General features: G+C 38.8%; 1 protein-coding gene across 2 annotated transcripts in view; it reads right to left on the bottom strand.

Annotated features, from left to right (window-relative positions):
- The window catches only part of Grin3a (glutamate ionotropic receptor NMDA type subunit 3A), a 157,163-nt gene extending 139,780 nt beyond the window's left edge, over window positions 1–17,383 (bottom strand). For both annotated transcript variants that reach the window (XM_026379713.2, XM_026379705.2), the window contains exon 1: window positions 16,685–17,383. In XM_026379713.2, the coding sequence (XP_026235498.2) occupies window positions 16,685–17,383 (699 nt within the window). The remainder of the gene's footprint in view (window positions 1–16,684) is intronic.
- Window positions 17,384–24,784: the final 7,401 nt, after the last annotated feature.

Raw genomic sequence — 24,784 nt, forward strand, 5'->3', positions numbered from 1 at the left:
GTGACCTACTTCCTCCGGTCACACCCTACCTGCCTACAGTTACCACCCAGTTAATCCACATCAGTGAATTAATCCACCCATGAGACCATATCTCATAATCTAATCATTTCAGCTCTGAAAATCCTGGTACTGTCTCACACACAAACTTTTGGGGGACATATTAAATAGAAGAATTTGAGTTAAAATATTCCATTTTTTTTTAAAAGTCTTACACAGAAAATTCTAGAAGAAAACATCTCAAGTTAAGAGTGATTGTCTCTGGATAGTGGGATTGACAGTTTTTTTCTAAACTTTCACATTTTTCGGATTTTATAGTCAGAAAATGATTAGCAAAATGGGTAGAGAAGTATGATTTACTTGGGATCTTCGGAGATTTATAAAATTTTCAGCATAATGAAGTGAGTAAAGCAGAACATGTACTTCATTCATCCCTTAAACAAATACTTGAGTGACTACTATGTGCAAAGCACTATGATAGACTCTTGAATTGCAACAGCAAATAAATCATAAAACAGTAGACTCCCAGAGATAAAAACACAGATACAAGAGGACAAAAATTGGAAATATAGATAAAATGTATGTGAAGATAGTAAAATTATTAGTCTTTTAAATTGTAACATTTTAGAACATAACTATGAAATTATTTTCATATGAAAATTATTATTTTTTAATATCAGTATATAGCAGAGTGCAATAAAATGAAGGCAACCTTCCTGGCCCACAGTGTTATCTGCTTTTCCAGAATTATCCACAGGAGTTCTTGAGACGGCTTATTTAGTGGCTTTCTTTGCACAGGATTTGGAGCCACAAAAAGTAGAGGAAAGAAACTCAGGGATTCTCCTATTTGAAATGACATTTCTCAGGAGATTCTTGAATCACCATCTTGTTAATTATCTCATTAAAGAAATGTTATCAAGAAAGTGTGTCAGCTCTTTGCCATGAACCTGCTTTCCTTTAGTGCCTGCTGAATTAGTGTGAGAAACAGAAAACTAAGGAATGAGAAAATAAACAAACACTTATTTATTTTTGTGTGTCTGGGATTGAACCCAGGTCTTTATGTATTCTAGGCTTGTCCTTTACCCCTGAGCTACATGCCTACCTTTGCCATTTAAAAAATTGGAATATATATTATGTCAGGTGCTGCTGTTAATCCACTCAAAATAAACTATTATTTATATAATATTGATTAAATAATACCTTTCAATAAATACATGATTCTTATATTAAATATGTGTTATTTATTGATAGATATTATTTAATCAATACCTTTAATACTACTTAATTGATACCTCCAACATTATGAGTAGCTATTATCTCACTATCTCTCTTTTGTGAGTAAGTTTTATAAGATGCATTTATGGGCACACCAGGAATAGATTATATTCATTCATTATCTGTTAGTACCTTTCCCCACTTTTCTTCTCTTGCTTCCAAATGAAGGTGTCTAGCTCTCTCCATATGTACTTATTAGAGCTCTTTCTAGTTGCACCTTAGAGGTATCGTACTTGTAATAGCTACAGGTCTGTCACCTCCTATTACTTAGGCAGGCATCAAGGCATTTCTGGTTAATGCTCATCTGCTACAAATGCCTTGATATTTCCTAGACCAGAAGTGCTGATCTGGTGACCCTCCAGTGCCAGCAGTCTGGAAGTTTGTTTTTTAAACAGTGACTGAGTAGTCAACATTTAAAGAGATTTAAAAAAATATTAATATAAATAAATTTTTTTTTAATATAAAAAATCTGGTCTGGCTTTTTTCAAAAAAGGATATCTGGCCAGATTCCCTGTGAATCACAGCTGGTTGCACCTCGGTGGGGCCGGCTGCCTGCTCTGGAAAGGTCAGCACTCTTGCGTTACCTGTGATTTTGCTACTCCCTACTGTATTATTTGGGACTGGTTTTGCACATTTCCATTACCTTCCTGGCCCCTACAAGGCATCTAAATTTGCGATCTCTGCCCTGGGTCATTAGCTCTCAAACTGTACTGTGCATATGTGAATCACCTGGGGGAGATTCTTTTTAAAAATGCAGAGAGGAGGCCACAGCATGTAATTTTGTGGAACTTAGTGAGGCTGAGAATCTACACTTTAAAAATTACCAAATGTGATTTGGTTTCAGGGGGTCTCCAGTCACATTTTGCAAATTATATGAGATGAGACTTTTAGGATAATATGGTCCCAAAAAATGATATTCAGGATCACTAGCACACACAACCACCTGTGCTGTTTGTATTGTAGATAGATTTCTATGCTACAGCCCCAGGGCTTCTTATGTGGTGAATCTGGGAACCCCTATTTTGAAAAGTTATCTGGGTACTGCTAACATGCCGATGGTTACCTAAAGAGTTATTCTTAGTGACAGCCAAGCAGTAAGCTCAATGGAGAGGTGGGGAGTATTGGCAGAGCCTAGACAGGTCTGATTTCTTGTCGGAATTTTCTTTGATAGGAGATGACAGGATAAAATATAACTCCAGGCTTTTTCTTTTTCACCAATGATTAATTCCAGGAACTTTACTTTTCATCAACTTTGACTTTTTCTAATTTTGAAAGTCAAGAAGAATCTTTGGCTACACTCTGTGGTAAAATTACCTGAAGGGAGGGAATGAAGGTTTGAGTAAGCAGTGGCTCAAAGAACCAGAGAACAATGCCACTTTTCTGTCACTTGTGGCCTACAGGAAATTAAAAAATGATCTGGGGACAATGAAGTCAGTACAAGAAGTTTAACAGGGTCATAGAAACAGGTTTTCTATTTCCTATGAAATCAATTTCCCCCAAGGGCCTTACTCCCTCGGCTTTGTTCTCCGCTGAGTACTGAATTCTGGGTGGTCCTGAACTCTAACTTTCTGTGAATGGGGAACCTCTTTGTATGTCAGTCGACATCCTTAGGTTCACATCAAAGTACCTTGAGAGACAGTGGGTTTTCCACAGGGGTTACATAGCTCTTTTACACAGGAGGGGATGGAAAGATCATCTGCTCAATGTAATCAATAATCACTGAGCATCTACTATGAGCCACACACAATATGAAGAGCTTAGAGTTCAGTCTGGTTGAGGAGAGTTGCTTTACGATGCAATCTAGAAAGGTAGCAAAGCCACAGAGAAGGGAAAGGAACTGTAATGGGGGACAAGGGGAGGCAGAACTCCAGGTTCAGAAAAGGTAGTGTTAGAGCAAAGGTTTGAAGGTTGAACGAGAGTTTCAGGCAGACCCAAGGGGAAGGTGCATGCCAAACAGGGAGAGTAGCATAGGCCAGGGTTTGGTACAGCACTGCCCATATAGGCATTGCTGGAGAACTAAGTGCAAAGGCCAAGGTTGCTTTTAAGAAATAAGTAGAAAAGTTAAGCAAGGACAGGTACGAAAGGGTCTCTAATGCCACACCAGGCTGCTCAAAATTCATTCTATAGGTTAGTGTTTGGCAGACTCTAGGTGGTTCAAGGCATGATTTTAGGTGGTTCATTAAACAACACTGAACCACACACTGAGAAACTTAATCCCTTTTCAATTTGCATTTCATTAGGCTGCTTGGTCAAGGAGAAGCCTCCGGTGTCACTATGACTCTCACACTTCTCTAGCACCTAAAAAGTCCTCTTTTATAAAGGGCCTCAAGTTCAGGGCAGGGTATCTAGCTAGAACCCTTATGTTTTCACTGTGCACTTATTTTTACCATTACTTTCTATTTATGGTAGGCAGTACTAGTAGGTAGTTTTTCATTTATGTTATGATGAAAAGATTTTTAAAAATATGTTTATTCAAAACAGCAAATGAATTTATAAGATGAATGGCAGCAGGTGATGCAGAGATAGGGAAAAATTATGAAGCAGTATGCGAATCCTGAAATTTGGGGGCACACGGCTCTCATTTTGGAAAAGTGAAAGGGTGTAAGCAGACTAGAGGCCTTCTTTTCTTTCTGACAGCAGCTTGTAGAATACAATAGAGATGGCAGAGAAGCCAGGTAGGAGGTACTGAAGTACTGTAGGCAGAGGTGGTGTGGCCAAGGCTGTGTTTATTGATTTATTCCTGACCTTTCGGACTGTGACTGCCTCTACTTCTGCAAAGGATGTACTAATGGCTCTCTTATACTAACCCGTGTCCTAGCTGTAATCTACCTTTCCTGTCAGCTCTCCAAACTCCCTTCTTCCCTTGTGGCCTCAAGGCAGGCAGAGGAGTTGATTGAATTCCCCTCCCTGACTACAGGAGCATCAAAGATGGAATGGATAAAGAAATGCGGTATATATACACAATAGAATATTACTCAGCCATAAGGAAGAACGAAATATGGCATTTGCTGGTAAATGGATGGAACTGGAGAATATCAAGCTATGTGAAATAAGCCAATCCCCAAAAACCAAAGGCCAAATGTTTTCTCTGATATGTGGATGCTAATTCACAATAAGGAGGCGGGGGCATGTTAGGGAAAAATAGAAGTACATTGGATTAGACCAAGGGGAGTGAAGGTAAATGAGGGGGAATGGGAACAGGAAAGATAGTAGAATGGATGGGACATTACTATCCATTACTATCCATCCAATTATATATACATTTTAATTCCAAGAGATCTCTTCCATGTGCATATATGATTACACAACCAATGTAATTCTACATCATGTACAACCAGAAGAATGAGAAGTTATACTCACATATCTATAACATGTCAAAATACATCCTACTATCATGTATAACTAATTAGAACAGATTAAATAAATAAATAATAAATAAATAGACAAATAAATAAATAAATAAATAAATAAATAAATAAAACATTTTCAAGGTCCTGTTTGGTCCTTGTTTTCTTCTACCTGTTTTTCAGCTGCTGCTGACCTGGTTGAAGTTATAGTTCAATCACTCTGGTCTACCACAGCAGGACAGAACAAGGGTAACCTAGACTTCCACAATTGAGACTAGGGGTGAATTTTCTTGAGGAAAAAGATGTTTCAATAATAATGCCTTTCATCTGTTTTCAAAAATATGGATTTGCAAAGTGTTTCTTATGTACATTAACTCACTGAAACCTGTGCTGGTTTTTTATAAGAGCACAGGAAGCACTCCACAAGTACCTGTAAAGTGGGTGACTATTTATAATTTATATGGAGGAAACCAGGCTCTATGGATGATTCTGGAACTCTAACCTGTCTTGTTCTCCTTCCTGTTCCACATCCCTTTGATCTCAGAAAGAAAGTCTGTCATAGATAATGTTTAGTGCCCATAGCTATTAATACCCGAGTTCAGCTATATTGTGGGTCAAACAGGCTCTTGTGGCCTGGCTTGAGGTCTAAACAGTCACAGATAACATTGTTTTGATGGAAAAATCAATCCCAAATTAGAGCATAATTCATCTGAAAATTGTGAAATCTTGGATATATCTCCCTCTTTCTATATAGTTATATAAAAGAGAAATGCTTTTTAATATGATGATTTACATTTATTGATTTTTTAAAAAAATTATATATACATTTTAATTCCAAGAGATCTTGTGCTTTCTGAGTACCTGTATCTCAACAGAATATCATGAACTGGAAAGAGTTCATTGCATATGTTTGTGGAAGGCTTTGGGGACAAGTTCTGTAAGTTTGCAGATGACTGACCTGTGTTTCTCTGGCCTTAGGGGAGGCATGTCAGAACATTAGCATGCCAGTGGGGATGGAATGATTTTTTTGAATTATAAGCACTTACAAAACCTGGGGAATCTGATACATTTTCTAAAGGGTAGTATACCCCATTCCAATTTTGTTTAGTACTGTTTTAGTGAGTCATTTTTATTTAAGGTGTGTGTTTCACCCTGTTGCTGTACTGAAACATGGAAAAGTAAAGAGAATATTGTGTAATAAAATGAGCAGGGGTACCATGAAATTCAGTGTATTATACTTTCATGAATAAGTGAATAAATGAAAGTTGCTTCAGGAAGATTTACCTAGCAGCAGGGTATAGCATGGTTTGGTGGAAAGAAACTTAGAGATTTAGAGGCTACTCAGGATTGTTGGTGGAAGGACATAATGTGAAAATAAGAAGGAAGGATTGGACTATGAAAAATATGTCCAGGAAGGTAACAGAACCTGGCAAGGAACGGTAGAAGTGTAAGATGTTATGAGAAGTCTTATAGGTGTGACAGAGCCCTTTCTCAGGATGTCTTTTAATATTTTCAATCTAAGATGTTGGAGCTATAACTGGAAATTCCATCTAGAAATCACTGGTCTTGCCACATGCAGAGGTGATTTCAAGATTCGAAACATGGGAAATGCTAAAATGGGTGTACCAGATCAGGTTATTTCCTCCCTATTTACACCTGCTTTAGACTGTGTCCACTAACAAATTATGTTATGGATGTCACTAAGAATAGTCCATTTGTCCAAAAAAAAAGTTTATAGTTCTGCTTCTTCCTACCTCAGGATCTTTGCACTTTTCTCGCCCTTAACTTGTAAAACACTTTCCTTAGAAACAGTCATAATTCTCTTCTAAACCTCTTCTCTGCTCATATGTCACTCCTCAGACAGTCTCTCTTTGACCACTATGGTTATTATCTAATCCTATTTCCTGCTTTATTTTTCTCTAATGTACTTGTCTTTACCTAAAAATAGCATCCTCTATTTATTTGTGGCCACATTTTTTGTTTGTTTGTTTTTGTGTTTTGTCTGTCTCCCCTGTTAGAAGGTGAGTTCTTTGAGAGCAGGGGCTTACATAATTTATTTACTGCTGTATTCTAAGGCTCACACTGAGTACCTAACTCAGGAATCTGGCCATTGCTGATTGGATGAAGGGAATACATATGATTTGGGATGGAGTGGGACCCATCTGTGTGGGTTAAGCCAATCCGATGTCTGGAGAATTTAAACTAAAAATAAAATGTAGTCAGATGATTTGATTAGAATTGTGAAGTCATATAGAGATCAAGCTGTCCTGTCAAAAGAACCACGAAGTTACACACAGTAAGGCAGGGGGAGAAGTTAGTCCAGAGAGGAGGATGGAGGGATATGAAGTGAGAAAGTAAGAGAAAGCCAGTCAGCAGGAGCCCCAGAAAAAGGGAAAAGAAATTAACTTTCAAATCACTTCCCAGTGGTGCAGACTAGCAATCCCTTACATGTTCTTGTTTCTTCCAGTTTCCTACAGATTTTCACACAAACTCCTGTCCCTTATTTTGAACTTCATGAGTGAGTTTTTCTTCCTTGCAAGTATAATTCTTTGACAGCTCTGTCCAGAAGAACTTTCTATGAAAACAGAAGTGTTCTGGGTCTGTGCTATCCTATACACTGTTCACTGCCCATATGTGTCCATGAAATACTTGAGAGAGAGTCTGTACACTTTAGGAATGGACTTTTAAATTTTGTAGAATTCTAATTAATTTAAATTTAAACATACACATTTGAGTATTAATTGTCCTACTGGATAGCATAGCACTCTGGTTGTTATTAATAAGAGGTCAGAGATAAGAAGCATAATCAATAAAAGATAATGAAAGAGCAGGAAAAAGGAGGAGAAAATTCACGGAACCCAAATATGAAGGAGCTCCACAGCATAAGAAACGACAAGAATATTAAGAAGAGCAGTCTGGTAAAGTCTCATTAGTGGCAGTGCTATGTAACTTCTAATGAAAACCAAAAACCAAAAAAAAAAAAAAAAAACCCAAAAAACAAAAAACCTGATCAAATAACAAGGGTTATGTAAATAAATCATTAAGTAACCCATTCAGAGGCAAACTATGCAGCCATTAAAATAATGGAAAATACTGATGACACAGAAGGATGATTATTATATATGGGTGAGTTAAAAAGAGAATTAATAAAATAGCATGACCTTAATTTTATAATTCAGACAAATATCTATAGATTTAGGGGCTCTGGATTTGTGGACAATTTCATTATTTAGCATTTTACTAAATTTCAGAATTACCCACAGGAATATATATATTTTTTTAAATCAGAAATAAATGATATGCTTAATAAAATGGCTGCATCTTTTCATGTTACTTTAGGAACATAGTGATACAAAACAGTTATTTAAAAAGTATCCTCAAGAGCCGGTGTGGTGGTGCACACCTGTAATATTAATGGCTCAGGAGGCTGAGGCAAGAGGATCACGAGTTCAAGACAAGCCTTCACAACTTAGGGAGGCCCTGATCAAAATAAAAACATGAACAGGGATGGGGATGTGATTCAGTGGTTAAACGCTTCTGGGTTCAATCCATGGTACAAATGACTAACTAAATAAATAACCTCTATGCAATTCTAAACTTATTAAAATCCTTCATGTTTTTCTCTCAATCCCTCTGGACACACACATTGAGATTTCTTACTTTGTGGCTTATAGCTGCAATTTATAAATATACTGGCAGAAGAGGGTGGTTGTTGAAACTTTTTCTTAATGGAAGGCAGAAGTTCTTCTCTTTGGTGGATTAATCTAGACTTCCCACAGTCAAAATACCAGGAAAGGAGCTAGTAATAGCTGCTTGGAATCCTTTCCAGTCCTGAGGTTGGATTCCTAGGATGCTTCAATTTAGAGCTGTATTTTGGAGACCACTAGATGGCGCTCTGTGCCTGTGACCAGGTGCACACTGGTTTCATTCAGGTGTGGACTTCTCATTCCTCTTTAGATACACATTGAAGCATTTGTGTGTGTAACCCAATGCACCAAGAGACTCAATACAACAACGTCTCTCTCTTTGTGTATCTGTATATATACCTGCTTCTATTACATTCACAGTATAAAGAAGCAAATTATTTGTTTAATGGAATCCCCATTTCAGAATCTCTGATTGGGATACAACAAATAGCGTTCCATAACCAAAACTGATCATAATTCTTTTAAGTAAAGATATGGATGAGCATTTAGCTTTATTCATGAAAGTCAGTAATTTTTAATTTTAATCTGGAATATGAACCCAGCTTTTGATTGGCTTTGAGTTGAGGAGTTCAATACAAAAAACACCAACAGGTTGCTGCAGTTTGTGTAGCCATCAAAGTGCTTGGTGCTCTAATGTTGTAAGTTCAGCTATTGACTACCTCTAACTGAGAGGGCAGTAGTGGCAACCCATTTCTAAATCATTCCTCAGAATGCTACTGAAAGATGTAGGTTGAACTATTGTTTGGAGCTGTACAGATTCAGCTGCTTTCAGAATCATTAAAAAATACAAAGTCAGGCTGGAAATACACAGGAAAATCCCACCTTTTAATATAGAAATATCATAAGCTCAAAATTCCCATGCTTCAACTGCCTTGTCAAATCTGACTTTTCAGATTTTTAAAAAATGGACTTTCTTTTACTTTCTTCTCCTTTTCTTTGATGCCAATGCATAATTAGAATGTCAATAGGGCTTTCCTTAATTGAGAGAATAAAATGCATGAAAATGTTACTCACAGTTATCTGTGGACATGCATGAGTAGTGGCACATATGCAGTACTTTTGTAATCAGAAAAGCAATTGCATTTTAAAAAGTCCCTCCAGGTTGTGTGCACCAAATGGTTTAGATATAGTCAGCATCTAATAAAACACAAAGAGTTTGCTTCATAGATGCCTATTTCTATAAGCCTTAGTACAGGGCAGGGGTACTAAGTATCCCTTAGTTATTGGGATTATAGTAAGTCACAGTCAGTTACATTAATACAGATAAAGCCTTTGGAAAAAAAGGGAAAATTTTGAACTTTTACTCCATGTCAAGTTAGACTCTGCCCTTTTTAACAAAAGTCTAAAACGTCAGTTGGGTCATGATTACTAGGGAGTGAAATCACTGTATTTTAGAAGACAGGAACTCAACCTTAACATCTCTTCAGTTTTTTTCCTCTAGCTGTAAAATGTATAAAATGAAACAGAACCTGCTTCCCAGTCTCAGACAGGACAGGTGCTAAGTAGGGTTTCAAAACAGCAGATTTCTCCATGTTCTCAGACTTGATTTGCTGAGGCAGGATGTCCTAAGCTTGATTATTATATTGTATACATACTAAAAATGCATGTAGAAGTTCCCTGAATAATCAGCTAGAATACTTGACTTCATATTCCGATTAGTTTCTTATTCATTCTGCTGTATTGACATGAGTAATCATCATCATGATCATCATCAGAACCTGCTGTGCACTATGTTGCACACACGATGTGGTCCTCACCATAAACTCAGGAGAGATTCACATTTTGATTCAAGAAATTGAAACATGGAGGTATTGGGCAAGTTTTATAAGGTCCAATGTCTAAGGAGTTGTAGAGCTACGACTCGAACATAACTCTGTGCTTCTAGTCTCTTAACTCCTTTTCGTTATTGTCTAAATTTCCTCATTTGCATTACAAAAATGAAAATATTTCTCCTGCACACCTCACAAAGCATATCTGAGGTTAAAATGATAAATTAGGTGAAAAAGGACTTTGATAAATTAAAAATGCTGTGAAAAATATTTTTTCTGGAATTTGTTTTCATATTAAAGTATTGAAAGGATAGATGTGGAAGTATGAAGGTAACATCTTTTTATCTTATTTTTAATTGTATAGGATTATATATATATACACATATATGCATACATATAGATAAATATATGTATGTAGTTTTAGAAAATTAGAAGCTTAGAGAAGACAAAATGTGGACTTTTTTACCATCAAATTATTACTTGGTTTTATATTAACATTTCTGTTACCATTTTTACTGAAACAAGGGAGCATTTTTACATTTTTTTTGTATTTTTTCTACTTATGCCAATATATTTATTTTAAATGACTGTATAGTATTCCATATCATGATTCAACTAATAAAATTCCCATGGTTGAACATGTAATATTTAACATGTTTTTAAAAAGCAAACTTTGATCCTTTTATCCAGGATGGGTCTATTCATTCTTTGGTTGTAGACTGACAACATGCTAAATCCAGAAAGAGCTATTGGTCTAAAAAGGACTTTTGAGGACTTCTCACTTGCATCAGTGCATAAGCTCTTTCAGCTTCTTTATATGTTGCTTATACATTGTCATCTACCTTACAAGGCTGTGAGGAGGATAATACTGAGTACTTGTGAAGAACCCTTGAAAAGCACAAATGCTACAAAAATACACAAGACTAAAATGTTTCTTAAATCTATGTTTCAAATGAATAATGATGAGGAATAACTCAGCACGACTAAGAATCATCCTGCTTTAAAAGTTCATCATTTGAGCCCTTGAAGGGACATGTGCATTGCTACACAAGTCCCAGCTAAACAGAGACCAGCCTTCTTCCGGTGTTAGGGCTCCCTCCTGCTGACATATCACCCAGGTCAGGGATCAACCTGCTCCATCAATGCAGGAGATCAAACACTGCTGACAGGCTTTCCTGAAAGTGCATGAGTCCTACACATTTTCAAAAAAGGAAAAGATCTGAGAATATGGCTGAGGCATCAGGTTAAAGGAAGGGGAGAAAATTGACTATTCTTAGCTTGCTTTTTCCCCACTGTTCTTTTCTCCCATCATCCCATAAAGGATCAGAGAAAGATCAGAGAAAGACAACAATCTGGCTTTCAGATTTCCATGAGTTTGTTTCTCCTGCATTCATTCAAAAACAATGTGGCAGAAGCTAAGAGATGTTCTTTCTTATTGTTTAGTTTTATAGATTCAGAATCACATTTCTAGTGCTGTGCTCTTCTCTATCTGTGGCAGTTGGGACAGTAGGCAGGAGAAAAGATAATGAGATTTCTCATCTCTACATTCAGTGGTGTCATCAAATTGAACAATGCTTTGCTATGATAGCCCCATGTAGTTGCCCAGGGCAAAGGTACTTATTATCTGTCTGTGATGAAATAAAGAGCTTATGCCAATGAAAGTCAATACACTGCTTTTTTTCTTCAAGAAAGGCTAGTCATGAAAAAAAAAATGTTGGATGAGCCAGCCAAGTAGTGTGCATAGTGGTATTGTCAATGGGATGGAAGTGGGTGGGATGAACTCTTGTGTTAGTAGTCTCATGAATGATAAATTTGCATGTAGAAAAAACTTGTGACCTATATGAAGGAGCAAGCTTTCTCAAAAACACTGGGCTTCTTGCCATAGCTTCTATAATAGTTCTCAAGTTTCCGGAAGCTGTATTGGATATAACAGGTAAGAACTGTCACTGATACAGAAAGAGTACTATGGCCTGTCTCCTTTTTCTAGGCAAGTGTACAACCTATTTAAGGAGCCTAGTTTTTTTATCCCCCTAAAAATATTTACTTTTTTTTCTTTTTAAGAGAAAAAAAATACAAGTGATAGGTAAGGAGCAAGGTGGAGGATGGAGATGTTATACTATGAATAATATCTCATTTTGATAACTAATAGAGAATTAGTGAAGAATTAGGATTTAATGATTCTTATCAAATTATATTCATCATTTTTCCACTAGTTATTTGACCAATACTATCAATTGATCCAAAATACTCTTTCTAATTTGATTCATAAAACACTTCTCTCAGATTGACGAGGAACATTCATTTGACTGATAAGAATAGATTCTCCAAGAGAAAGTCACATGTCCAAGTTTACATGGCCAAGTAAGAAAGAGGCAGAAGTAGATTGGAAATCTTTTGACATTATTTCATATACTTTCCATTACATTGTGCTCTTTTAACCAATGCGATTGGAATTTAAGAGTGTTCATGAAATAAAAATTTAATGGTACCAAATTCATTATGTCCTTTGCATCATCAGAAGATAAAACACTAAGGACTGGACGTTCAAATTGGCATTCAGATAGCTCAACAGATTCAATCATAAATTAACTCCATGATACAATAATCAGGAAAGATCAAGAACAAATATACATTATTTATGAGTTAAATGATACTCCTGTGGTAAACACAAAGAAATGTGGGTTAGACAGACTGCTTGCCCAATAAATGGTGTCTGCTAGTTTCTTTCTTCTACTCTACTTATCTGGAAAAATAAACAAATAATATGAATAAACCACTAAATTAAAAAAAAATTCCAAATTAATCCCAGGTCTCTGCTCTTTAAGAGGATCCTAGAAAAGATCACTACTGAGAAAAGTTTTTTTTCATCACTTGACATTTAATTTGAAATGGTTTATCTTCAAGTGAGCAACAATTAGGTGCTACAATCAGCCATCCATCAAGAATTGTAGAAAAATACTTTCCCCAGAGGAGAGTGAGCCGAGCTTTTTGTAGAGCAACTCAAGAAAAAAACAACACAGTTGAGAATAGACGTTTTAAAAACAACTGTCCTTTACTGGAACCCTGACAAAGCACCTAAATTATGTAGTGGTATCATTCTTCTGTCTACTGTACCTTGCAAAAGTTATGCTGTGCTAGTCAAATTCTAATAAATGGGTGTCAGTATTTAACTTTGTGTTGTCGAAGAAAAATGGACTATCTACAACACTTGCATGGAAATAAACATATTAATTAGCATGTATGGTTCATAAGACAGGCAAACTTGTGGTTGATATATTCAATAAAAGTTGAAAATACTCATGTAGTCATTTTTGAATTGTGCAGGGTTTGAGTCTATGCCAATTATATTACTTCATTAGCTCTGCCTAATGAAACCAATATGGAATTAACATGAGATATATATTTTGGGAAAAAAAAAGTGTGCATCTGTCGCTGTATCAGCAGGTAAATTTTATGGATTTAACTTGGAAGAAACTACTTAAAACCCCTAGAAGAAAACTTAGTATGGGAAGGGAAGAGAAAGAAAAAATAACTGTTGGAACTTAATGTAACTTAAATATAAATGAAACTGGGCTCATATGTAGTATCAGTTACTTGAAGGTCACAGGAATAGAATTTATAACTAAGAAGTGATCATTTTAATAATAAGGGCTAGCCTCAAGTGGGAATTTGAGTGTGCTAGGTAAGTCAGAAATTTTTGGATGGAAATGAACTTTGACCCCCTACTTTGTGGAATGTTTTGTTAAGCTTTTATTATGTGCTGACAATATGCATGTGTTTTCCAAAAGTGGGTAGTTAACTAACTTACATTTAATGGGTTTTTCCCCTGCCTGAAAAAAAGTCCGTCCCTTCTAAGCTGATGATTGACCCTATGTATTTATGCTTTGAACAAACAGCATATTGAAATAAGCAGTAAGGATTTCTCAGGAATTGGATCACCTTACTGGTATCTCTTTTTGTTCAAGAGTTGTGGCAGGATGTTACCAAGTCACTATTTGTTAATTAAAAACCTTCCTATGAAGGGAAGCAGTAAAAAAAGGAAGGGAGAGAAAACAGCTGTTGCTACTCCTACTCAAAAAGCAACTTTGATTTGCTTGAATATAAGGGAAACAATTTTATTTTAGTTGGTTGTACGGTTAACTCCACTTTCTTTTAGAATAGTTTATTCAGGCACTGGTACAATCAACAAATTAGGTCACTGGGCAGTAGACTTCAAGGACAGTGACTAAATTAAGTCAATTTTATTTAATGTGAAAAATGACTTTGACATCCTTTAATATTTATAAGTTAAAAAAATCAGTGTAATAGAGAAAGGTCCACTTTTCAGGAGAAGCGAGGGAAAGATCAGTTATTAATTTTGCTGAGAGCAGAGTATGGTCATATCCTAAAATTACATATTACACGGACTTGACATTAAGCAGGATATTTTTAATATAGAATATTACAGAATGACATGATATACTAAAAGTGAGACAAGTTAGATATATTTGAATTTAAAACCCAAAGGGAGATGAAAGAAAATGTTGTCAGTTGAACAAACTAGATCTCATTAATACAATAATCCCTCCCTCTCAAAATGTGTACCATGAAAGTGACAGTGGCAACCATGATTTAAAATGCATTTCTGAAATGCAATACAGAAGTAAATGTGCTTGGCAGAGTATTTATTTTATAGCCAGCTTGTAAGGCTTGTCCCTGAAGGTCTTTATATCCACCAGTGATCTCACAGCTCTGAAGTTTACTGATTCTGGATGCTGTCTCATGGTTTTCCTCCTCTCCTTGGTGTAATGTGCTGTATACCGCACACATCGATCATGCAACACAGGCAATTTCCCTTCTAACTAAGGGACGCTCATTTTGGGAGAAAATTCTTGCTCTTTAAGACTCTTGCCAAACAATCTGCAAATGGAAGGGAGTCTGGAGACTGTGACCACTATTGGCAACTTCTGAAGTATTAGGTAATAAAGAAGTAATGATGAGAAGCAAGCAATGCTGACTCCTGCATTTCATTAGATCTGATTCTGTATGTATATTAATAATGCTGCACCCTATGGATGCAATTTCATGTTTATAACCCTTTGGCCATGGGCAGTGTTGTGCACCTGTGTTTTCTGTGTCTTCCCTTCTGCTGCCTACAGTCATTCAGATTCTGGTGACAGAAATATGTTAGATAAAAGTTAATTAGCCTGCACTCTGCAGATCAAATCTCTAGCTCATCATGAAATGGGAATCTTCTGGGCAATTGCTGAAAGTAGTTTGTACTTGCCTTTTCAAAGATTAAAAATGGAAGATTCATTTTTCTAGAAAAAGAAATCTTTAGTACTCCCTTGATATTTTATACATAGATTCCATCAAACTTTTCACTTGTATATTGCCCTTACTCATTTTAGCTTTTATGTCTGCATATATATCAAAAGTGGAAGAAGAGAGATTAGAAATGATTTTTTTTTTTCAGCTAAAGGGACAGAATTGAAAATGATGTAGAATAAGAAATCTTCCAGGGCCTGGACTCTTACTAGCAAGTACACTGAGCAATATTCATCCAGACTCTGAACTTTCCTTGGTTTCTCAATCTTTAAAATGGGGCCAATGTCAGTTATCTATTTGCTTAATAAATATTTTGTGAAGGCTAATACATCTTGACATTGTCATAAGAGCAATATATAAAATGTAAAACACTTCTTCAGCTAAATGGACCCTAACCTCTCTTTAATATCCACTTCTTCATATTATTGGTAAACACTTAGGTTCATATTTTTTTCTCTGAAGACATACTTAGCACTTTAACCCATAGGAAACTAAATAATTAGATCCTTGTTCCTTTATTTTTGGAGAATGATAGCAGAAATGGGCTGAGCACAGCAATTGCACACTAGCCTCTGAGTCCACATCACTTAGAAGTAAGGTGAGACAAAGAAGCAATCCCCAAGTGACTTTCTACATGCATTTTTACACTATCAGATACTATGTCTAAAGCTTTCTAATACCCAAGACTATTAACCACTCTTATTTGCCTATGCTGCTGTGCTAGTTGGAGATATTCTATTTACTCAAAACAATTCAGAGGGATGTGCTTTCTTACACCATCGCCCAAGGCTCAGACACGCCTCCTGAAGAAGTCATAAAGAGCAGATGCTGTTTTTTCTGCCACATGCTCTCAGAATTCCTCTTGGGAGGGTAAAATTGTAGCAGTCAGGGATCCCCACCCCCACTCTTCCCTCAAGTCTTCAGAATCTCGGTCGCTTTCCACGGTCCTGAAACTTGACTTTTACTTCCGTTGGGCATTCACTGGATTTCTCCCAGCTAATCAAAACACTATCCCCCGCCCCCGCGTATTCTCCCCACTTCCTTCCATCCACGACCCCCGCCTCGCCTTTCATTTCCATGTGCGCTTAAAATGTTTCATTCAACTTCTACCGACGTCCTTCTATCTACCATCTATGGGCATGGTCTAATCCTTAAACAATATCAAAGTTATAAAGCCCCAAGTCCCTCCAGACTCCCCCCATCCCTTTCCTCCCCCTCCCCCTCGCTCTGGTCCCGACTCCAGCAGCGCACAGCTCCACTCCAAGCTCCAGACTCCTCTCACCTGACTCTCCCGTGGAAACTCGTGGCGGACGATGCTGATCACTGGAATGTGCAGGACGGAGCTGACCAAGTCGAGCTCCATCATCTCGCCCTGGCTCTGGGGAAAGGCCAGCAGCGCTGATACCCCTTGCACCACCACAGTGTGGCACACGCTCTGCAGAAAGGAGAAAGGGTCACTGCTCCATGGCGAGCTAGGGGAGGAGAAGGGCAAAAGCGGCAGATCGCCCAGGCCCGCCTCGATGGCCATCACTACTTCCAAAGACAGGTTGTAGGGCAGCAGACCTTCCACGCGGTTCAGGTTGTCCACGGCGAACAGGAGGGCGTCCCGCGGCCACAGGGTCTCTGCCCCGGCGCCCTCCCCTGGCTTTCGGGCGCTCGGCGGTCCCCGGCCATGCAAAGTGCTCCCCAACCAGCGTGCGCCCTGCGAGGGCGCCGGCGGCCGCCAAGTCCCTGGCTCTGGCTCATCCCTCTGGGCACCTGCCCTGTTGCCGTCCAGAGTGCGGCTAGTTAGGCGTGGGGCTGTGGTCCAGGGCTGCAAGTGAACGGCGCCCACCCTCACCGCGTGCCCGATGCGCTTGAGGATCTGGCAGGGCTGCGGGTGCGAGGAGGAGCCGGGTACCCCGGCCAGCACCAGCGCGCAGGGCGGCGGCAGCAGCAGACAGACCCTGCTTAGCAGCCACCACAAACTCAGTCTCCTCATTACTGAGACCCGCAGGGAGAAAGCGCGCCCCCTCCTGCGCCCGGCTCGCCCCTCTGCAGCCGCCGCCTAAGGTCTCCGCCTCCGGGTCCCGAGCGCAGCTTCACTGGACGCGGTGAAGCTGTCCCAGGGGCTAGAGCGGTCTCTGGGCCATCCAAGTTGGAGTCTAGCGCGTACTCAGCAGTCTCAGATCCTACTCCCGGGTTCCTCTGTCTTGCATCCTCTGCCCGCCAGGTCCGTCCGCCGAGCGGGGCAGGCGGGCGGGCCAGCGCCTGTCACCCGCGGCTTGGGCGCCGGTTCCCTGACCGCCCCATCTGCAGGGCGCCTAGGGCACTGCGTACGGCCCGGCGAGACGGCTGGGCTGAGAAGCAGTCGGAGTTCCGAGGGAGCAGAGGTGAGAGAAGAGCAATGCTCTCACTTGGTTTCTTTTCCTTTTCCGCCCAGGCGAGACTCACTTATTTCCTAAGGTCGCGTTGGAGAGGGCGTTCACACCCGGTATGCGGGGAAGCAGCCAAATCCGCCCTGCTCCACTATCGGCCACCCTCCCGCGGATCCCCCAGCGCTGGCTTCATTTTCCTCCTCGCCTAGCTACTTCCTCTCTTCCTTTCTTCCGTGTTCTTTCCTCCCAGTCGCCAACGCCGCTTGCTTCCTAGGAGGAGCGACACGACTGGCCAGCAAAGGGTGGTTCTGCTCGGAGCGCCAAAGTTCTCCCCGCCTCAGCCGGCGCCTCCCGGTTGCTGAGCCCTGGCGCCAGTCTGTCGCTTGGCTGCGCTAAACGCCCACTGATGGTGAGATTCCCGGGTGGCACATCCCGCGCCCCTGGAAAAGTCTTCTTCCCTCAAAACCTGGGAGTCTGTAGTTTGGAAATTCCCTGAGACCCTAAGGCCGAGAGGGGACAAGGACCCCAAGTCGCCTAAAATTCTGAATTCAGAGTTGCGCCTGGGGGATCTGAAGTCCTGTGCTTCACTGAGACAGATTCAAAGAGGCTGTGACTTTAAGGAGCTTCCCTTTGATGAGCCGCTATAAAGGTTTTTCTAGTTAAGGGTATTAAACCAAGAATTATTTACACATTTAATCTCCCCAGCTTCTTGCTCTCTGGCATGTGGACCTCTGTATTTTTTAAGGAGCCTTGTGTTTTTAGGTTGTCAGGATTAAAACGAAATGAATTCAAGGCAATTATTTATTCAAGAAATTGAAGTGATTAAAGATACATTTAGTTTTAAACACAGTCAACAGTAGTTCCTAGTATAGGCCAAGAATTCCCAGGTTATGGTTTCCAGTAATTTTTTTAATTTTTTAATTTTTTTAAATTTGTTTGTCAATACAGTGAGGTCAATGGGCATATGATCCATCTTCTCCATGATCTGAATAATCAGGCAGTTCCAGCAGAGGAAAGGGTTAAGGGCATGCGGGCAGGCCTATGGTTTCCACTCTTACACCGGATTAATTTTATATCACAGCATCATTTACAAAGGAGGGTGGGAGAGATATCCATGGGGCAGCAGGCACTGAGGATCAGCAATTCTGAATCCAATACCACTTCAAGAGAACCATGACCTTGGCAATTTATTTCACCTGACCTTGTCCTGCTGTTTGGTTCTGCTAAATTGTTATGCAAATGTAGCTAGCTTTTAGCTCTGAAGAGTTGTTTTGATTCATGAGCTAAAGTTTCCATCATGCTTTAATCCTTAGGATGAAGACACTCAAATAAAAATCCCAAGAAGACTGGCAAACTGAATGCCGCTTCCCTCAGCACAAAATGATTTTTCAAGACAAAGGTGCTAGAGAAACAAATCAAATCAAACCAACCAACCAAACAAAAAAAAAATCTCCCATAAAGGGTTCCAGGGTGGCTCCAGCAAAATAATCCAGGGTAAGAGAGAATGGTAGCAGTTCAGGGCAGAGAGGTGGCAGACAGCATAAGCCAGTAAAGAACTTGGGTTTCTCCTCTGAATGGGGTGAAGGAGAATGGCAGCAGGGGACTGAGCAGAAGACTATAGGACAGAAGCTTTATTAGAGCTGTTCTGTTGGTAGTAGATGGAAGGTAGGCACAAATAGAAACAACCAGATTTGAGGCTATTGCAATAATGCACTTGAGAGATAACATTACTGTCAAATCACAACAATGTTATAAGATTAATGTGATCTCTCCCATTCAAAAATTAGGGAACCCAGGCTGGGGTTGTAGCTCAGAGGTAGAACGCTCACCTAGCCCGTGTGAGGTACTGGGTTCAATCTTCAGCACCACATAAAAAGAAAAAAATAATCAAGGTATTATGTCCACTTACAACTAAAAAATAGATATTTAAAAAATAGGGAACTGAATGTGAGAAAAGTTATTTGTCCAAATTTGTCACACAGTGAGTGGCTTCAAAATTCTGAGTTCATTTCAGCTGCACTGTTGGTAGAAAGAATCAGGCAAATTTCAAAACTGGCTCACCCAGGGAACAGGAAGAAGCTCTGCTTATTATCTGATTCAAAAAGAGAACTACTGATCTAAGGACCCATGTTGGAAAGTCAAACAAACAAAAACAAATCCAAATGCTCATAATTTACAATGTGCTTTTATGCACATCTCTGCTCTCTGATACCAGCAATGGTTGGACCAAGAGCTAGGATCTTGGGGAGGTAGCCCACGAAGGCTAAGGGAAGGATGCTGTGGGGACTTGGAATTTAAATTCCCTTCTCAGCACTATTTCCCCATGGGGGGTGACATTTCCCCTCTTAGGTTGGAGCTTCCTCCTTTGTATCATGGTTGCAGTGACAGCTCTTGACAGTTGTCTAACAGATATAGCCCCGTGAGGACTCCTGGCGACTTTTTCAAGTTTCATGGAAATGGGAGGCTTCTTGCCACATATTTATAATAGTTTGAAAACCTATCATTTTTCCCTCTCTGCCCTAACAAAATTCAAGTTGAACATATACCTAGCTTTTTATTTTTTTTCCTTTTTGTAAATGGCAATAATACTAAGTGGCATGTCCCCAATTATGGGCCAATGTTTATACAATAGTAACTGCTTAGGTTTTTATCAATATTCAGATGGAGAAAGTGCTCACCCCTAAGCTAATGTGTAGTTGTGCCCTCTCCCACATCAGCTAATCAGCTTTTTTTTGTGTGTGTTTGCTCCCACAGTCTTTCTGGATAACAACAGACACACATATTATACCAAATAGAGCTTATAAAGATCTAGGGTTGCAGAATTTTAGGAGGGAAGGAGTCTAGAAAAAAGCAGTTATTTAGAAAAGGAGACCCCGAGGACTCATTTTTCAGCAACTGAATTATTCTTTTCTTATCCCCCCAATTAAAAAAAATAAACTTATGATGACTTGATACTTTATGACCCTGTTCTAATTTTGACAACAATTATCCCCTTCTAAAATATGCAAGTAACTTTCATCATTGTGGGAACATCAGTCCATAACACACTAGTATAAATTAGTTTGCTACGATTGTTGCAAAGTTAATATCTTTTTGGGAATTTTGATGGCAGATAAAAAAGATTTAAAGAGTTCATTTTGCATTATAAAGGAATTTGTGGATAGGGGAGACTTTAAGGAAGGCTTACGGATGATATGTAAGAATTATAAAATGATCATTATTCTAGAACTTTCATCTCTAGTGACTTTTACATGTTGGGAACATTGCATGCATGATCCAAGTGGGAAATCATTGGAGGAATTTTGGGCAGACTGAGGGAATCTAAATAGGAGAAAAGGAACATTAAAAACTAAGGCAATGGAGTGAAAAAAGAAAAGCAAAAAATCAGTCTATCTCATCTGATTCAAAATATCACCTTGGTTTTGAGTGTGCTGAAAAACATCTTCCCTTTTGCACATGACACCTATACCCAGGAAGCCATTGCTGGCTCAGGCTGTCATCTGTCTATAAATTAGGAACTGCCAATTGTTTCCCTTTCCACTGTGAGAAAGAACACTGCAGGGTCCTCATTCCAGTCGTCCTGGGGGAGTGAGTTATCAGGTGTGACAAGTGTGTGGCATCTCCAACAGCTACCAGGAGTATTCTCTGAGGGTTTGGATTTCCTAATCCCTTTTCTAAACTCCTTACAGGGAACTCAGATAGGGCTCCCAGAGAGTCTAACATGGCAGCCTCTCTCAGGCTCTCTCCCCTTTGTGCAAATAATCATTGCAATTTAGTGTTTATCCAAATGACTTATGGAATAAATCTTGGCCCATCACAAGCTGCAACATTTCTAAAGGACTTTCTCATGCCCAGTTTGTTGCACTAGTTTTGTAGCTAAAGCCAAAAGGATTTGGGAATTTTCTCAAAGCTGCTTGCCTTTGTGGATCTCATGGCTAGCATCTGTGAAATCGTTTTATTTAAGAAAAAAAAATTTTTTTTCAATCCTTTAGAGGGAGAGTGTATGTAGGGAAGACTTTCAGAAAATGTTCAAAAATGATGAAATATTCAATATTTTAGAGATTTATCCTAAGTGAATTCCATATGCCAGGCACTTTGCATACATGATCTCCCAATTTCACAAATGGATTGTTATCCTTATTTTATAGATGATGAGCCAAGGGTTGGTGAGAATGTGTCATTTGCTAAGAACTGGGATGCAACCCCAGACTTGGTCCTTCTTCTCCTAAGTCCATGTTCTTTTCATCTCCCCTTCCTGTATTATGGCCTGAGTCAATGTAAAGCCATTTACTGTCTACTGGCACCGGTAAACATAACCACAAATTTATTTGATTATGTAGTACTTAATCAGAGTATATAAATGAAAACTCCCAAAATTTCCACATGTGAGATTTTAGGAAATGGTTTTGTTGCTATTTAATACTCTACATAAATAGACCTAAATCATTATCAATTTCTATTCTTTCTTTGGGTCACAAAACATCCAGCAAAATAACATTCATCTATTTCATAAGAGAAATGACTCTTAACCTTGGCTGTAGTTTTAAACATCATTAGAAATATGTCATCCTTTTTAGGGTCTTTGTGCAGCAACCACATACTCAGGACATCAAGGAATATTTGAATATGCAAGAGTCTGAATGATTTTGGATGGTGTGTCTAGAATATTCTACCTGGAAAAGTTAAATTTTACAGGAGTCCAGGATCTTCTTCTTGTCATATTCTGACTGACAAAATTCTATCTTGATCAGAGAATTGAGGACTTTTCGGGGCATGAGCAGGCGCTCTCAGAAAGTGAATCTGTACATACTTTATACCATGACGTGTGAACTTATGCTAAACAGAGTTGTCCTTCACGCTATTTTCAGGTTCAACAATGGCTGTAGAATACTCCCATGAAGATGAGGAGTCTTCTGGGAATTGAACCACTCTTTGAAAGAGAGCTAGTCATCTAGATAGTGGTTTTTTTTTTTTTTTTTAATAATGGTTTACTTAGCACATGCATTTATTTATTTTTATTTTTTATTTTTAGAGAGAGAGAGAGAGAGAGAGAGAGAGAGAGAATTTTTTAATATTTATTTTTCAGTTATCGGCGGACACAACATCTTTGTTTGTATGTGGTGCTGAGGATCAAACCCAGGCCGCACGCATGCCAAGCGAGCGCGCTACCGCTTGAGCCACATCCCCAGCCCTAGATAGTGTTTTTAAACGAGAATTAATTTTTCCTGAATTTGAAACATCATGCTTTTTCTTTTGGGGTACCATCGTTGGGGTAAAACCCCCACAATCCATTCGCCATACACACTTCATTGCAGTATACACAATGGAGAGGAAGCTGAGCCAGGCTGAGACAACAGCAGCAGTGATTAGATTATGATCACATGGAACTCTACCAAGAACTCAATGGGAAAACATTCTCATCTATTAAAAATGCTGGTACAATGAGACTGATTTGGATGAAAGGACGTCAATGATAATTACTGTATTTTGAAAGGGGATGATACCTGTTTTTGTAAAAATTCATTTATTTTTTTACAACTTTCTTTCTCATTCTAAGGTTAGATATGCTAATATATAGTTTTAAGTCAGGTGTGAGTAACTGATACTCGAGGCAGGGTCAATAAATGGACATCCCAAGATTCTGTAGCTGAAGGCAGATGCAATAGCTGAAATCCCATCTCTTATCTAGCAGTGCAAACTGGGAGGCAGTATTTACTATGACAGCCGTGGGTGGAGGAGTGTGTCGGGTGGAGGCTGCTGTTTCTTCTCTGATCTACTCCAGGCAAGACCCCAGTTTTGTTTTGTTTTGTTTTCTGACATTTCTGTCATGAAGTTGAGGGCTGAACTTTTCTGATAAAGAAAACACTCACTTCCCCTTTGTTTATCATGACACATCTGCCTTCATCTTCCTTTATGCCGTCTAACAGGGGAGATTTGAAACTTTCTCCTGCCTTGGTGTGGTTTCCTCATGGAGCTTTTCATCTGGTGGGTGTCCCTGTCATGTTACTTTGGAGTTTTGAAAATGGGTTTTGGCAAAAGCAATCTTCCTTTTCTATTGTACTAGCTATTCAATCTTCCTCTTTAAGTCTCTCTACCAGCTCCCTGCTGCTTTCTAAATCAAGCTGTGATTTTCCTGGTTTATCAGCCTCTCTATCATGGGGTTTAAATTTGCTATTACAGATTTTTTTAAAATATCTTTCCCAGTGCTAAAATACATGGCTTTCCCTCCAAAAGTGGGTGGCCAGGACTAGGTATAAGACACCATATACCATTAGTTGAACAGACACTGATAGGTATATTGGGTAGGTATAGGAGGTTGCCTAGGTTTGTTTATTTGTTTGTTTTGCTTTGCATATGGTTTTCAAGTGACTAACAAGTCTATAGACTCTTGATATATCATTTCATTTTGATTTTATGCTAATATTAACAAGTTTGACATGTCTACATAGTTAAGGGATATGATTTAAGTATATAAAACTAGCCAAGATAAACTTTAGCTATATTTTTCACAAGATGAGAAATTATAATGATAACAAGAATACAACATTGAATTCTATGAATTTATTATGAATATCTTTAGCCATGTATCATGTATAAATAATGCAAACTATTATTTATATATTATATGTAATACATTATAATTATATATATATGTGTGGTATATATATTCCCCTGTGGTAGTAATATCACCTTAGCTTAGTAGGAGTGTATCCCAGTCCTTGACTTAGAGCTTGGTTGACCCCTTGCTTTGACCAATAGGTTTTAGTGGACTTGATGTAAATGAAACCTTGAAATGTTCACGGACACTTGGACTTGCTTTCTTGGGCTCCTGCCTTTCACTCAGTGAAGAACAGTTTAAAATTTTCTGCTGGTCCCAGGACCATAAGAGGGATGTAAAAAAGACCTGAACTTAGGAGATAAGTCCAACTGATCCCACTGAAGAACAGCCCGGTAACTGAGAGAGAAATTCTGTGTTTTCTACCCTAAGATGTTTGTGGTTATCTATGATGCAGCAAAGTACTAAT

This window comes from Urocitellus parryii, chromosome 4, assembly GCF_045843805.1.
Source record: "Urocitellus parryii isolate mUroPar1 chromosome 4, mUroPar1.hap1, whole genome shotgun sequence".
Classification (NCBI taxonomy): domain Eukaryota; kingdom Metazoa; phylum Chordata; class Mammalia; order Rodentia; family Sciuridae; genus Urocitellus; species Urocitellus parryii.